The sequence below is a fragment of the Rhinoderma darwinii genome, chromosome 1 (genome assembly GCF_050947455.1).
Source record: "Rhinoderma darwinii isolate aRhiDar2 chromosome 1, aRhiDar2.hap1, whole genome shotgun sequence".
Taxonomy (NCBI): Eukaryota; Metazoa; Chordata; class Amphibia; order Anura; family Rhinodermatidae; genus Rhinoderma; species Rhinoderma darwinii.
Window position 1 is genome coordinate 498352679 of NC_134687.1, and position 13970 is coordinate 498366648.

Here is a 13970-nt window from a genome sequence, read left to right on the forward strand (position 1 = left end):
TTTCAAGTAGATGCTTATTTTGAACTCCATTGAGACAGAATCTATTTTTTTTCAAATCTCTATTTATTACATTTTTAAATCAAAATGGCATTTAACAGGTGCAATGGCATTAATGCACAACAGTATAACAGACTCGCAGGTCCAAGTACTATTGCATAGCATACAAGCCCAGGGAACATAGATGAGCTTAAAATAAAACATAAGAAAAGGAAAATAAAAGTATAAAAAAAATAAAAAAAAATCTTTATAACGATTACACTAGACTAGCATTTAGACCATAGTTACATGTAACAGAAAGTGGGACATAAATCTGCAAGAAACATGTTAAGTACATGGGTTTAAGGCAAATAGGGGGGCCCTAATTATCTAGGCAACCCACACCTATATACGTCAATCATCTACTTGAGGTGGCCAGATACCGAGAGTGGGAGTCCTTATCCTGGGCTAAGAGTTCCTCAAATCTACGGATTTGTTACGTTTTCTCTATCCATTCACAGATCAAGGGGGGGGGGGGGGTCTACAGAGAACCTGTGCAGCCGGATCACCAATTATATTGCTGTAAGCAACCAAGTCGCAATATCATGTTTGGAGGGCCTAAAATGGTCAGTAGGTTACTAGATGATGATTCAGTTAAGTAATTTCAACAGCTACAGGATGAGTTGCATGTCCCTAGACAAAGTTTTTATAGGTATTTGCAATTGCGACATGCTTCTGAGGCTCAGATCAAAAGGAAGCCTTTGATAATACAAAAGGATGCTATGTTACAATATATTGCTCCAATGGGATATATGACGGGTTTCATTTCAGGTCTTTACAGAATAATATTAGATAAATACTTGGAAACATTCCCTTTAGTTAGTTTGTACAAGTGGGATGGGGATATCGCAGGTATCACAGCGGATCAATGGAATGATATTCTAGAGTCCGTCCCTGATACTTCTTTGGGGGAGGGTGCAAGGCTGTCACAGCTATACATACTGCATAGAGTGTATAAGACACCACAGTTGCTATATCGTGTTGGTGTACGGGCGGAAGCGAGGTGTCCAAGGTGCGGACAGGAAACCGCTGATGTGATGCATATGCTATGGAGTGCGTGCAGTAACATGCATACTCATCAGATGTTCTGGGAATCATAGCTAAAGTGTACTCCATAACTGTACCTAGTGACCCTAAGACTTTTATTTTAGGTTATGTTGAAGAACTTTCATTGGACACACTAGGTAAAACGGCGGTGGGACGTCTCCTTTATGTAGTGAGGAAATTGACAACGTTCCATTGGATACAACCTGTATCGCCTTCTAAAGCTGAGTTTATTGGTAAAGTAAATGTTATGTTAATGTATGAAAGGGCTGTATTTTGTAAACGCAATGTACCTCACAAGTTTGAAGGGCTGTGGCAGCCGTGGCTAGATACACCTGGGTTAGCGAATACCTCTCTGTTGAAGGAGAGGATACGCAATTTACCTGTATTGTTGAGCCCCCCAAACTCGGGTATTAGATAAGGAAATGTTGATATTTGATAGGAATGGAGTCATAGCCGGCCAAATAATGTTAAAATCCATATATGTCATTGATATGTATTGATCAGTAACTCTGTTTTCACAACTTTCAGTTGCCTACCCTGCGAGGTAGCCACATTTAACACCTTATAATTGCTATATGTGAACTGTACTAATATGTCTGGAACAAGGAAGGGAGGTGGGGTGGGGTTAAGGGGTTTGAATGTACTTTATATATGGTATGTTTGGTTTTTGAAAATGTCAATAAAAATTATCTAGTTAAAAAAATAAAATGGGGCAGTAGTAACAGTTCTGAAGATAAAGGGATGTCCACAGAGCAGACTGTCTTAATTGTTTTCCTCACTTGGCGCCAAAAGTTTTCCAAACCTAGGCAGGTATACCATAGAGATTTTACAGCACTAGAATGCTGACTAATGATTGTATAATGTTTGTTTGTTTGTTTAATGTTCATATATGTATGTATTGTTGTGTCAACTACACAGATAAGGCATCTGACTGGTTATAGAAATGGCAGTGCATTATTTTTTTCCTTAATTCCATTAATAACGCCCCTTTTATCAGTTGTGCTCAAGAAATCTGCCTACTCTACCTACCCCTTGTCCTGACACTAGGTCTTAGAATTCTAGAAAACCAGCACACTGACTATTGAGCTTCTAGAATACTAGCAAACTGACTATTGAGCTTCTAGAACACTAGCACACTGTCTATTGAGCTTCTAGAACACTCGCACACGGTCTATTGAAATTCTAGAACATTAGTACACTGATTATTGAATTTCTAGAACACTGGTACACTGACCATTGAATTTCTAGAACACTAGTACACTGACCATTGAATTTCTAGAACACTAGTACACTGACCATTGAATTTCTAGAACACTAGCACACTGAGCATTGAATTTCTAGAATACTAGCACACTGACCATTGAGCTTCTACAACACTAGCACACTGACCATTGAATTTCTAGAACACGAGTACACTGACCATTGAATTTCAAGTGACCATTGAATTTCTACTTTAAGTAAGATTTTAATGCATTAGGAAATACCCAAAAAACAAACAAATATGATTTATATATTGGTGCAAATAACAAATTATATTACTGTCTGATATTACTAGCACACTGACCATTGAATTTCTAGAACACTAGCACACTGACCACTGAATTTCTAGAACACCAGTACACTGACCATTGAATTTCTAGAACACTAGCACACTGACCACTGAATTTCTAGAACACCGGTACACTGACCATTGAATTTCTAGAACACTAGCACACTGACCACTGAATTTCTAGAACACCAGTACACTGACCATTGAATTTCTAGAACACTAACACACTGACCACTGAATTTGTATAGAACACTAGTACTATGACCGTTGAATTTGTAGAACAATAGCACACTGACCAGTCAGCTACTATAACACTATTACACTGACCATTCAGCTACTAGAAAAATAGGACTCTGAGGGTATGTTCACACAGCATATTTTCAGCCGTTTTTTGGTGTGCAAAACGCATGTATTACACCACAAAATCCACTTGAATTTCGCTTCCCAAGGCTGAAGTAAAAAATGTTTCATAAAAAGAAGCTTCAAAAAAAGAAGTGACATTTTAGCAATATGCTAGTAAATGACCGGATTCCTCATATTTTTCAGCCTGTAAAAAATGCTGTGTGAATTTACCCTGACCCTTGAGCTCCCACAGCACTAGAAAAAGGACCTTAGAATTTCTATGTTATAGCACAATGGGGCAGATTTACTATTGAAAATGCAGCAGAGTTCTGGCTCAAGTGGAGCCAGAATCCTGGTATTCATGCTGTGCGCCACATTTATTGACTGTTTCAGACATTTTTTGTGCCAGGTTCAACATGAGGGTGTGGCTCAGCAGGAAAGGGGCATGGTTTAAAATGTTGATGAAATGTACTAAAATTTTATTCCAAAATACTAGCTTAAATTAAACCAACCGAGGGGTGGTATAAGGAACAGAAAAATGTCTAACATGTTTAGCAAGATGCACCAAATTTATCAATTAGCATGTACCACTTTGATAAATTCGGCCTATCTTCTGTCTTTCTTCTCTAACTGACTAAAACGTAGACAGTATTAGTAAATCTGCCCCACTGATTCTTGCCTTTCTAGAATGTTAGTACACTGAGCATTACATTTCCAGAATTTTGGACATTTTAGTTGCCACTGAGAAAATGTTGGACAGTGCTACAAGGGAAAAAAATCGAATATTGAGGAATTTTCACCAAATAACAACTGCCAATCCAGAGTGCGGAGATATTTAGTCAAGGACTTATGATCCCCTACAATATTAGAAAACGGTGGCTTAACGTGAAACATTTCTGCTTCAGTAAATTGACATTTCTAAACTTTTATTTTTGAGCAAACAACCTTTCATAAAGATTATGTGTCATAGTGTGTGTTTATGTTGGAAACACTGAAAATTGCATGGCAGGCTCAGCATGCATTTGGCATTCTGCTTTAAGAGAAATAGAGAATTACACATAGGATAAAATACATTTGCTATCAACATCTTACTACAAAGTGTTCTGTTTTAATTTTCTATTTCATGTGAGAAAAATGCCCAGGAGGTATTAGTGGAAAATTTGAACTCAATTAATTCTGATAGCAGAGAATAACAGAGACTGGAAGCTGTTGACTGATATTAAACAGAATCCCCATTATGAATGAATGTATTCCCCTTATGTTATAAGTAATTGCTGCAATAAATACTTTAAGTAAGATTTTAATGCATTAGGAAATACCCAAAAATAATTTCTATATTGGTGCAAATAGCACATGATATTACTGTCTGATATTATTTTACATTTAGTTAAATATACATATTTTCAATAATGCTTCTCAAATGACAAAAATAATAAGTTACACAAAGTGCAAAGAGAGGGAGAGCTCTGGGCCAAGTAGAGTAGCTGATGACTTCATATATTTTATTGTATATTCTGCCACTGAAAAGGTTAATCATGAAGTCACTTAACTTATTCTCATGGGAATTAAAGCTCGGAAACAATGCATTGAAAGCTATTAGTCTTAAGTCATTAAGTGCATCTACTGTATAACTCCAGGTTTATATCAAATAAAAAATATGTTCACTAGAGTTATATGTTTGTATTCTAGTGTTAGATGCCTCCAAGACTTATATCGTTTTCAATAGGGAGGTGGTCTTCAGCACGAGGACCAGTTCTTTTTGGACATTGATGAGGTTCTCAGCTCGTAGGCCTCACTCATGTGATTATTCTGACTGTATTTTATCAGCATAATTGGTAACATATGGGGCAGACTGAATAATACTGTCTTAAATTTAGACCTAGATTTAGAACTAGACTAGATGCGCCAATTTTATCACAGTTGTTCATGCTGTATGATAAAATTAGGCAGAATTGTCTAACTTTATGCCACTTCGTTAACACACTTTAGACCAACTTTTTTATGCCAAAATGGCACATTTGAATCCACGCCAATTTCCAAGTGCCTAAAACAGTTAAGAAATGTGGCGCACGGCATGTGCACCAGAATTCAAGATTAATTTGAGCCAGAATTCAGGCACATTTTAAATAGTAAATCTGTCCCATAGGGTATTGATTTTTTTTATGCAAATATTTCCCATGTGGCACATTAACCACACCAACCTTACCACCTATGACATCCTCACCTTGAATCAGATACATTGTTATAGGCAAGGTAGAACTAACTGAAATTAAAGGTGAATACGAAAAAAAATAGAAAGAGTTTTTGAAAGAAAATCCTCAGCACATCCAGATTTCGAAAAATATAAAAAGAGCTTTATTTTGGCATAGAATAAAAGTCCATCGGACACAGGTGGAACGTGTTACTGCTAAAAAAAATAGTTTCCTAAATTAGGGCTGATCTCATTTACCCCAAATTATTGCTTACCTGGGGTACCAAGGGGCAAAGATCTATATAAGTAATATAATAATCAAACATATGCAGTATATTCCAAGTGTTAAAGGGAATGTGTCGCAAATTAAACCTTTTTTTTTAAGTGTCGTTACTTATTTCTATTATATTTTTTAAGTTTTTTGCTGTATTTTTTTTTTTTTCCGTATGGTGGAAAGTATTAAAAATTAAATAATAATTTGACATGTTTTCCAATGTTGGCCACCAGGGGGAGCACTTCCCAGAATTACAGCAAGGTGAATAAGGCAAAGCAACCTGACTCACAGCTGCTGTAAATGTGGGAGGGAACCTCACCCCCCCTCTCACAAGCCAGGTAAAGGTGTCTTCAAATTGCTAAGCAGTGTCCGGCAGCCACATTGGGTGTGATTCTGCAGCTGGAAGAAGTTATAGGACACACCAAAAGGCTAAACAAAGGGAAAACCGATCCTGATTTTCAGCCATTTTTTAATCAAACTCGCGTTTTTTAACGGCCGTTTTTGGAGCTGTTTTTCTATAAAGTCAATGAAAAACGGCTCCAAAAACGTCCCAACAAGTGATGTGCACTTCATTTTGGTCGGGCGTCTTTTTACGTGCCGTTTTTGGAAAACTACCACGTAAAAAACGCCCTGTCGGAACAGAACGCCTTATTTCCCATTGAAACCAATGGGCAGATGCTTGTAGGCGTTCTGCTTCCGATTTTTCAGCTGAAAACATTGTGTGTGAACATACCCCTAGGGTATGTGCACACACTAACTGCATTTACGTCTGAAATGACGGAGCTGTTTTCAGGAGAAAACAGCTCCGTCATTTCAGACGTAATTGCTCGTACTCGAGTTTTGCGAGGCGTCAATTACGGCCGTAATTTGGAGCTGTTCTTCATTGAATTCAATGAAAAACGGCTCAAATTACGTCCCAAGAAGTGTCCTGCATATAATGTATATAAGTGTCCTGCACTTCTTTGCCGAGGCTGTTATTTTACGTGCCGTCTTTTGACAGCGACGCGTAAAATTACAGGTCGTCGGCACAGTACGTCGGCAAACCCATTCAAATGAATGGGCAGATGTTTGCCGACGTATTGGAGCCGTCTTTTCAGGCGTAAATCGAGGCGTAAAATGCCTCGTTTACACCTGAAAATAGGTCGTGTGAACCCAGCCTTAGAATGATGAAAGTTAAGTGAATGACTTTTCAGTTGACCGGTTCACACGCCGTGTATTTTACATGTTTTTTTTGTTGCACATTTTACGTGCAAAAAAAACACATAAAAAACGCTTGATTATACTTGATTTTGTGTGTTTGGGGGATGTGTGTGTGTTCTCGCCGCTGATTCTTCAAAACAGCTGATAAGCGGCTATGAAGTATCAGCGGCGCCCGTGCACACTCCACTCTGCCACACACACACGGGAAAAGTCTTAAAGGGGTCGTCCAGGAAAACATGGCGCCGCACCTGTCCTCAGGTCGTGTGTGGTATTACAGCTCTGTCCTATTCACTTCAATGGAGGTGAACTGCAATACCAGACACAACCTGGGGACAGGTGCGGCGCTGTGTCTCCAATCCGGACACCCCTTCTGTCCTGAGATGACCCGACGGGGGAGGCGGGTGTCAGAGCCACCCACCGCCATCACCGCAGACAGAACCACACAACTATGGCATGAGGGCAGGGCTTGTCCTGAGTGCACTGTCTCTTGTTATGGACAGAGTTATAGTCACATGAACCCCGTCTGATGAACCGGTAACCTAGGTCCGATCACATGACAGAGGGGGTCACCAAAAACCCTGTGCACCCTCAGCCCGTCCATCCAGCCCTTTCCTGGTTATATCTGCGTCTGGGAAAGCTGGGTGACCACCATTACCCCTCATACTGGAGTGTTTAGGGATGTGACTAATGAACCTCTCACACTCCAGTAGGAGGGGTAATGGTGGTCACCCAGCTTTCCCAGACCCCTGAACGGTAAATTTCTCTAGTTGTCCTGAGACTGTTTGGGGATGTGACTAATGAACCTCTCAGTCTCAGCACAACTAGAGAGATTTATCATTCAGGGGTCTGGGAAAGCTGGGTGACCACCATTACCCCTCCTAGTGGAGTGTGTTTGGGGATGTGACTAATGAATATCACACTCCAGTAGGAGGGGTAATGGTGGTCACCCAGCTTTCCCAGACCCCTGAACGGTAAATCTCTCTAATTGTGCTGAGACTGAGAGGTTCATTAGTCACATCCCCAAACAGTCTCAGCACAACTAGAGAGATTTACCGTTCAGGGCTTTCCCAGTACAGTTTCATCGTGTGTCCTTCACACAAGGGAGGGAGGAAGGGGGGGGCGTTGGGGGGGGCGTTGGGGGGGCCGTTTCGGGGGGGCCGTCGGGGGAGGGGGGCATCGGGTGGGGGGGCCCATCGGGGGTCACGAGAGCGGGGGTCTGTGAGGTAGAGAGTGGGACATGCAGAGACACACATCTTACCTGCAGTGCAGCTGGTCTTCAAGATGGCTCCTGCTCTCTCCCTGCAAACAGCTGCTCTGCTCTGTCTGACTCTGACCTGCGTCTGCGCAGGACAGAGCCATAGTGCAAAGTCAATGGGACGGGTCCCGTTCATTGACTCCTATGGACTGGAGCTGCCGTATTCCATATCTGTATGTGTCGTTAATCGACACATACAGAAATGGAAAAAAAAATGGCAGCCCCCATAGGGAAGAAAAAGTGTAAAAATAAAAAAAAAGTAACACACAAACACACAAATTAATACAAACGTTTTTAATAAAACACTAACATCAAACTGATATTAAAAAAAAAAATTTGGTGACACTGTTCCTTTAAGCTACTAACTTTTTAAAACAGTCTATAACTGTCGTGTCAGAGATGAAGTATATATATATATATATGTTAAAGGGCTGGTCTAATGGTGGGTTTCACCTACTTGTGTCGCCCACTATTACTACCTCCTTTATAAACAGGGTCACTAGTGTTATGCCTAGTTCCCCTACCTTTTCCTTATATTAATGTTGGTCTCCTTGCTTTGCTGCTACTCATGGCAATAAGACTCAGTAAATACAATTGTGTAGTAAATAAAGGGTTATATTTATTACTAACAATAATCACAGTTAGATATAAAATACACCAACACCGAACACAGTAACTGATCACAGTATAGTATCAGTATACTCCAATACATACAGTATAACAAGTTAATACATACTGAGTATACTCACACTATACGTTGTACAATATAGACACGGTATCACAATCCTAATCTATACCGTCACCCACTTACCTAAACATACATAGAATACGGTTATAATGCAATACACGCTCACTATTTCTGTCCCACTCCTTCCTAGCAATAACTATCCCTGTATACTAAGGGTAAAAGGGTTACCAGGGGATATGCAGGTAAACAAGGGTTACTGACGTAGGGCTGCAAGGGTTAACAGGGGTATGGGTATGTGACTCAGGGAACCAGGGGTATGGGAATATGCAGGTAGCTAGGGGTATGGTAATGTGCAGGTAGGGGTTGCAAGTAATGTGGTGGTTGCAGGAAAGGGTTACTGGGGAGGTATTAGCTCATTGTAAAGGGGGAGCAGATACTTAGCGCTCGTTGTCCAGGGGATTGTTGGTGGAGTGGAGGACGTCGGTGGAGCGATGAGTAGGAGTCCACGAGGGAAGAGGAGACCAGGAGGAAAGGGGAGTCCGTTAGTGTAGCCGGGGAGCAGGAAACAAGAGAGCGAACGTACCGGCGCAGGGCTATTTAAACCGGTACGCTCGCGCCTGCGCCAGGCGCAGGCACAATAGTGCCGCTTGCTCCCGGCTCACATGTGTCGGCGCGGTGATGTGACGTCAACGGCCGGCTCATGAGCATGCGGAGGGGGGGGGAGTAAGTCTAATGAGTGGGGGATGTCCCCAATTACTTGTCTGACCCCCCCCCCCCCCCTGAGCGTGGAGACAGAAGATCAAAGGTAATATCTCCTGTCTCACTTCCTGATCATTAAGTCAGGACAGCAGTGGCCAATTGTCACTGTCCTGTTATAAGTATATTCCCACGGTCAGGTCTGTGTTTCTACAGACCTGACTCATGGGACATTAAGACACACACATTATATATACATACATATATATACACACACATACATACACCCCACCTCCATCTCCATTAAAGGGGGGACACACAACTGTTTACAATATATAATATCTATATGGAATCATATACATAGTCAATTCCTGCTTTTTATGTTTTTACAATTAGCAATAGAATGATAAAATAGCCACGTACCTTTTCGGTGCCACATTCTGTGCCATCCATTGGTGGGTCCAGTCTTGTTCTACACTCCTTTTCAACCTCCAGCTTACACCAGAGTCCTGTACAAATAACATGCTAAAAAATATGTTAAAAATGTCAGGTACATATTTAAAGTGATTTTTTCAAAAACAAAGTACAATGAAGGTGCAATCTAATTATAACCTGCAGAGCTACTAGAAAGTAACATAACTGTGTTTGCCAAGCAGGAGCCAGCAATAGAATATAGCCTATCTTTTAAGGTAGTATGTAGAGTCTCAAAGCATTTCAAGCATTATCGAGCATGATATCCAGTAGTAGCTATAATGGTTGCAAAGGTAGACTGGCCTACAGTAGCTGAGTGGGCCCAAAGGCACCTCTGCCACATAACAAGACCAGTATAGTTAATGACACATGGTAGGTGAGGTGCCCTGTTTCAGATTTTGCATTGGGGCCCAGGAGCTTCTGCCATCAGCAGATCACAACAGGCTGTGTCTGAAAGAAATAACGACTAGTGTAACCAGTACGTGTACTTGCCACAAGACAGCTCCTGCGGGGCAAGCACCTGACAATAAAAGTCTCAGCCCTGCAGGTTACTATTGGATAGCTAACGCTATTCCCAAATATAATCTTTAAGGAGAAAGTTCAGTTGAAATAGTTATCTTTTGGGAAAAACGATAATAATATTAAAAATAGTAATAATGATAAAAAAAATTGTGACAATCCTTAAAGGGGTTTTCCCAGTAAGAGAATTTATCACCCATCAACAGGAAAGGGGAAAAGTGTATGTTCGCTGGGGGTTCCACCACTGGGACCCCCATTGATCACTAGAATGGAGGTCTGATCACAGTGAGGAGGATTTTGAATGGAGCGGCGGTTGCACATGTGTGCTACCACTCAATTTAAGGTTTATGGGGTCAATTAAAATAGATCAGCGCTGTGTACGTCGAGAACAAACAAATTGAATAGAGCGACAGCGCACATAGGTGACCACCGTTCCATTCAAAATACTTCTTACTGTGATTGATTGTGCAGTTGGGAGGAATGGGGTCTGTACCCCTGTTCTAGTGATCATGGGGGACCCAGTGGTGGGGCCCCCAGCGATCATACATATATCACCTATCCTGTGGATAGATAATAAAATGTGCTTAGCAGGAAAACCCCTTTAAACATCATCTGAAAGTCCAGATATTCTGAATAAGTGATACTTGTTTCAGGCACAAAGGTATTAAACAATTAATTATTAAAAAGTAATAATAGTATATTTTATGATTTCTTATTTTATTTTGAACATGAATAGATCAACCAGTGGTCAATGTTTCTTTATTGTACCCATATCCTTTGCAGTAGCAATGTTTTAACCCTTACAATATGTCTTTGTCAGGGATGAAAAGTTGCTACTGGAAATGTGGGCACAATAATGAAATGGTAACCACTTTATGATGTTGTCTGGGGATTTGGTTTGGTTCCTAATATCATATCTTTTTGTCCTGTGCTGTTCACATTTTTATTTTACTTTGAGATTACTGTATATCCTGGAGGCTCTCGGGTGCCTGGTTTTGTATCAATAAAACTAAATGACTGTATAAATGAAAAGTTCTACAACTTTTTTATATATTTTGTTTCCATTCCGCACTGTTTCTAAAATATTAGTTTGCTGACAGTGAATGAAAACATTTGGAGGCTGCAAACTCATCCATACTCAATCCTGCTGTTGGCTGAGAAATATATACAATTATAACCAGTCTAGGCAATGCTCTCAGATCTAAACAGTCTGGACTCCACACTGATGGAGATTGATACTGGTATATAGAACTGGCCCTCGGTGGAGGCCCCCTAGGTCCACAAGATGGTGGAGGCTCTAAGGCACAACACCCTTGTGCGCTCCCTGATTCTAGCAAACTATCAGTGAGGTTAGTGCTGCTGCGGCTGATGATTTTAGCTCACAGATCTTTATATCCACTTCTCAGCTGAGAGCAGGACTAGGTATATATGGGTTTGAAGCCTCCGATTGTAACCAAGACTTTTCATTCACTGACAGCAAATAAATTACCTTGAAAATGGTGAAACATTGAAATACAAAGTACAGTATTTCAAGTTGGAAAAAAACTTGAATACACCTTAAACGGTGTTCACTATCCTTTACAAACTCATAGCTAGATCCACACAAGAAATCTAAACAAATAGGTCATTTATTATAAAAATTGCTGTATGCTATACACAAACTTATAAACTATAGTTATCTGGAGATGGAAAATCTCTTTTATTTGTTTGACATGTGTGCTGGCAATTACATTTTTCTGCAAAACCTACACTCACGTAAGTTTAAATAAGGATATTGGTTTAGATCAAAGCTTTTATTCTATATAAAGTCTAACTTTATCCAAAGCCTAAAATGTCAGGCAAACAGTAGTTGCAAAAAACACAAATATCTTTCTGCTCTATTCTGGTCCAGAAAGCTAAGGTCTATGATGCTGTTTGCCAGCTTCCCACACTGTAGAACTAATTTAAAAGGTTGTCTGCCGCACTGACATGTAGTGATCTACAAGTCACCATTGAAATTATTTCCCTGAGTAATAAAATAGTCACTTTGCAGGGTTAATGGGTCAAAAATACATTTTAATGTTGGAGAGACATAATTGTGCTTTGTCTTTTGACTTGTTCACAACATTCCCTCTATGTCAATATAGCAGGGACAGATCTCTGGTGCAAGCAACCATCATACTGTAGATCTTAGTTTCCCATATTAATAATACGTTTAAAGCATATTTTATTTTTATTCAAAAACGTACAATGACTAAATATTTTATTTTCCATGTCTATCACACATATACAATGGGTGTTATAATTTTAAAGATAATCACCTTTCTCTACTGTGCAGTCCCAGTCACAAATGTCAATGTAAAAAGAGCGATCTATGGTAGTCATTGCAAGGGGGGCACACTGTACATGGCACTGTATGGTGGCATTGTGTAATAGTAATGCAAACTTTACCTGTCATAGACCCCACGCACACGACGGTAGATTTCGTCCGTAATTACCCCGGACACCTTCCCGTATATTTGTGGGAAGGTGTCTGTGCCGTAGAAAGCCTCCGGAAAAGATAGGATATATCCTATCTTTTGCTTTTTATGGACCGTTCTCCCATACTTTATATGGGAGCACGGGCTGGAAATGCGGGTGGCTGTCTGCGGCCAGCCGTGCCCATTGTCGCGGACTGTGATTACAGACACAGCCGTCTGCATGAGGCCTTAATGTGGGAGTGGTTCATGTTATACAGTCAGTGATTGACATGCAGCTTGCACTTTCAGAATTCCTTGGTGACTTCAAATATTCTTATGATTTAAAGTAGTGGGCACATTATCCTATTCATAATAAATACCCAATGCAGAAAATCAGTACTTTGTATCATGAATGAAATAAATCCTATAAAGCATGACTACTATAACTATCCATTAGTGATGCTGATGTCTAAAATCTAATTTTATGCGCAATCTAATTGTATGCACAATCTGAAATCTAATTGTATGCAAAATCTGAAATCTAATTGTATGTACAATCTGAAATCTAATTGTATGTACAATTGCACTGTAGGGGGAATATATACAGTAATTGGAATATTACTATATATCCAAGGTCTTTATATGAATATAATGAGCAGCCTATTACTGTCAATACGCACACACCGTTACTGGTTCTAATCGTTTGTTCAATAATTTTTACTGATATTATTTACTTATAACAATAGTTAATTGAATATCTGCCATTGTCCGACCTCAGCTGAAGTGACACATGAATAACCCTGATTTTTTTCTGTAGTGTATTAAAGAGGTTACAGAACTTAACATTTTCTAACTTTGCTCTGCCAAGACATGTGCAATACTTGCAGCTGGAGTAAGTCAATCATATTTTGCTTGTATAAAATCAATAAACAAGAAAAATTTCATCCAAAAACGAAGCTGCTGTTAGCAGCCAGGACACGTATACAAGCAGATCATCGCATTGGAGTGAGAAAACGATCGTAAAATATATATGAAGTGTGTTCTTACTAATATTTTTATAATGTAAGATTATATATGGGATACTTGTGTATGCATTATTTAAGCAATTTCTCTTATATTTAGACGTATAAGTAGGGCGCTGTTCACACTAGTGTCATGGTTGTTTATAACGTAGCCATGGTCACTGGGACGCATCTATTTCCAGATGGATTTAAATGCACACAGACCAACCCCATTGGCATTATTGAGGTACGTCTGGGTTCTG

General features: G+C 39.9%; 1 protein-coding gene across 1 annotated transcript in view; it reads right to left on the minus strand.

The window, feature by feature from the left end:
* Positions 1–13970, minus strand: part of ADAMTS19 (ADAM metallopeptidase with thrombospondin type 1 motif 19) — a 310868-nt gene that overhangs the window by 137165 nt on the left and 159733 nt on the right. Inside the window, exon 11 of the mRNA XM_075854793.1 lies at positions 9702–9803. Within this exon, the coding sequence (XP_075710908.1) occupies positions 9702–9803 (102 nt within the window). The remainder of the gene's footprint in view (positions 1–9701; positions 9804–13970) is intronic.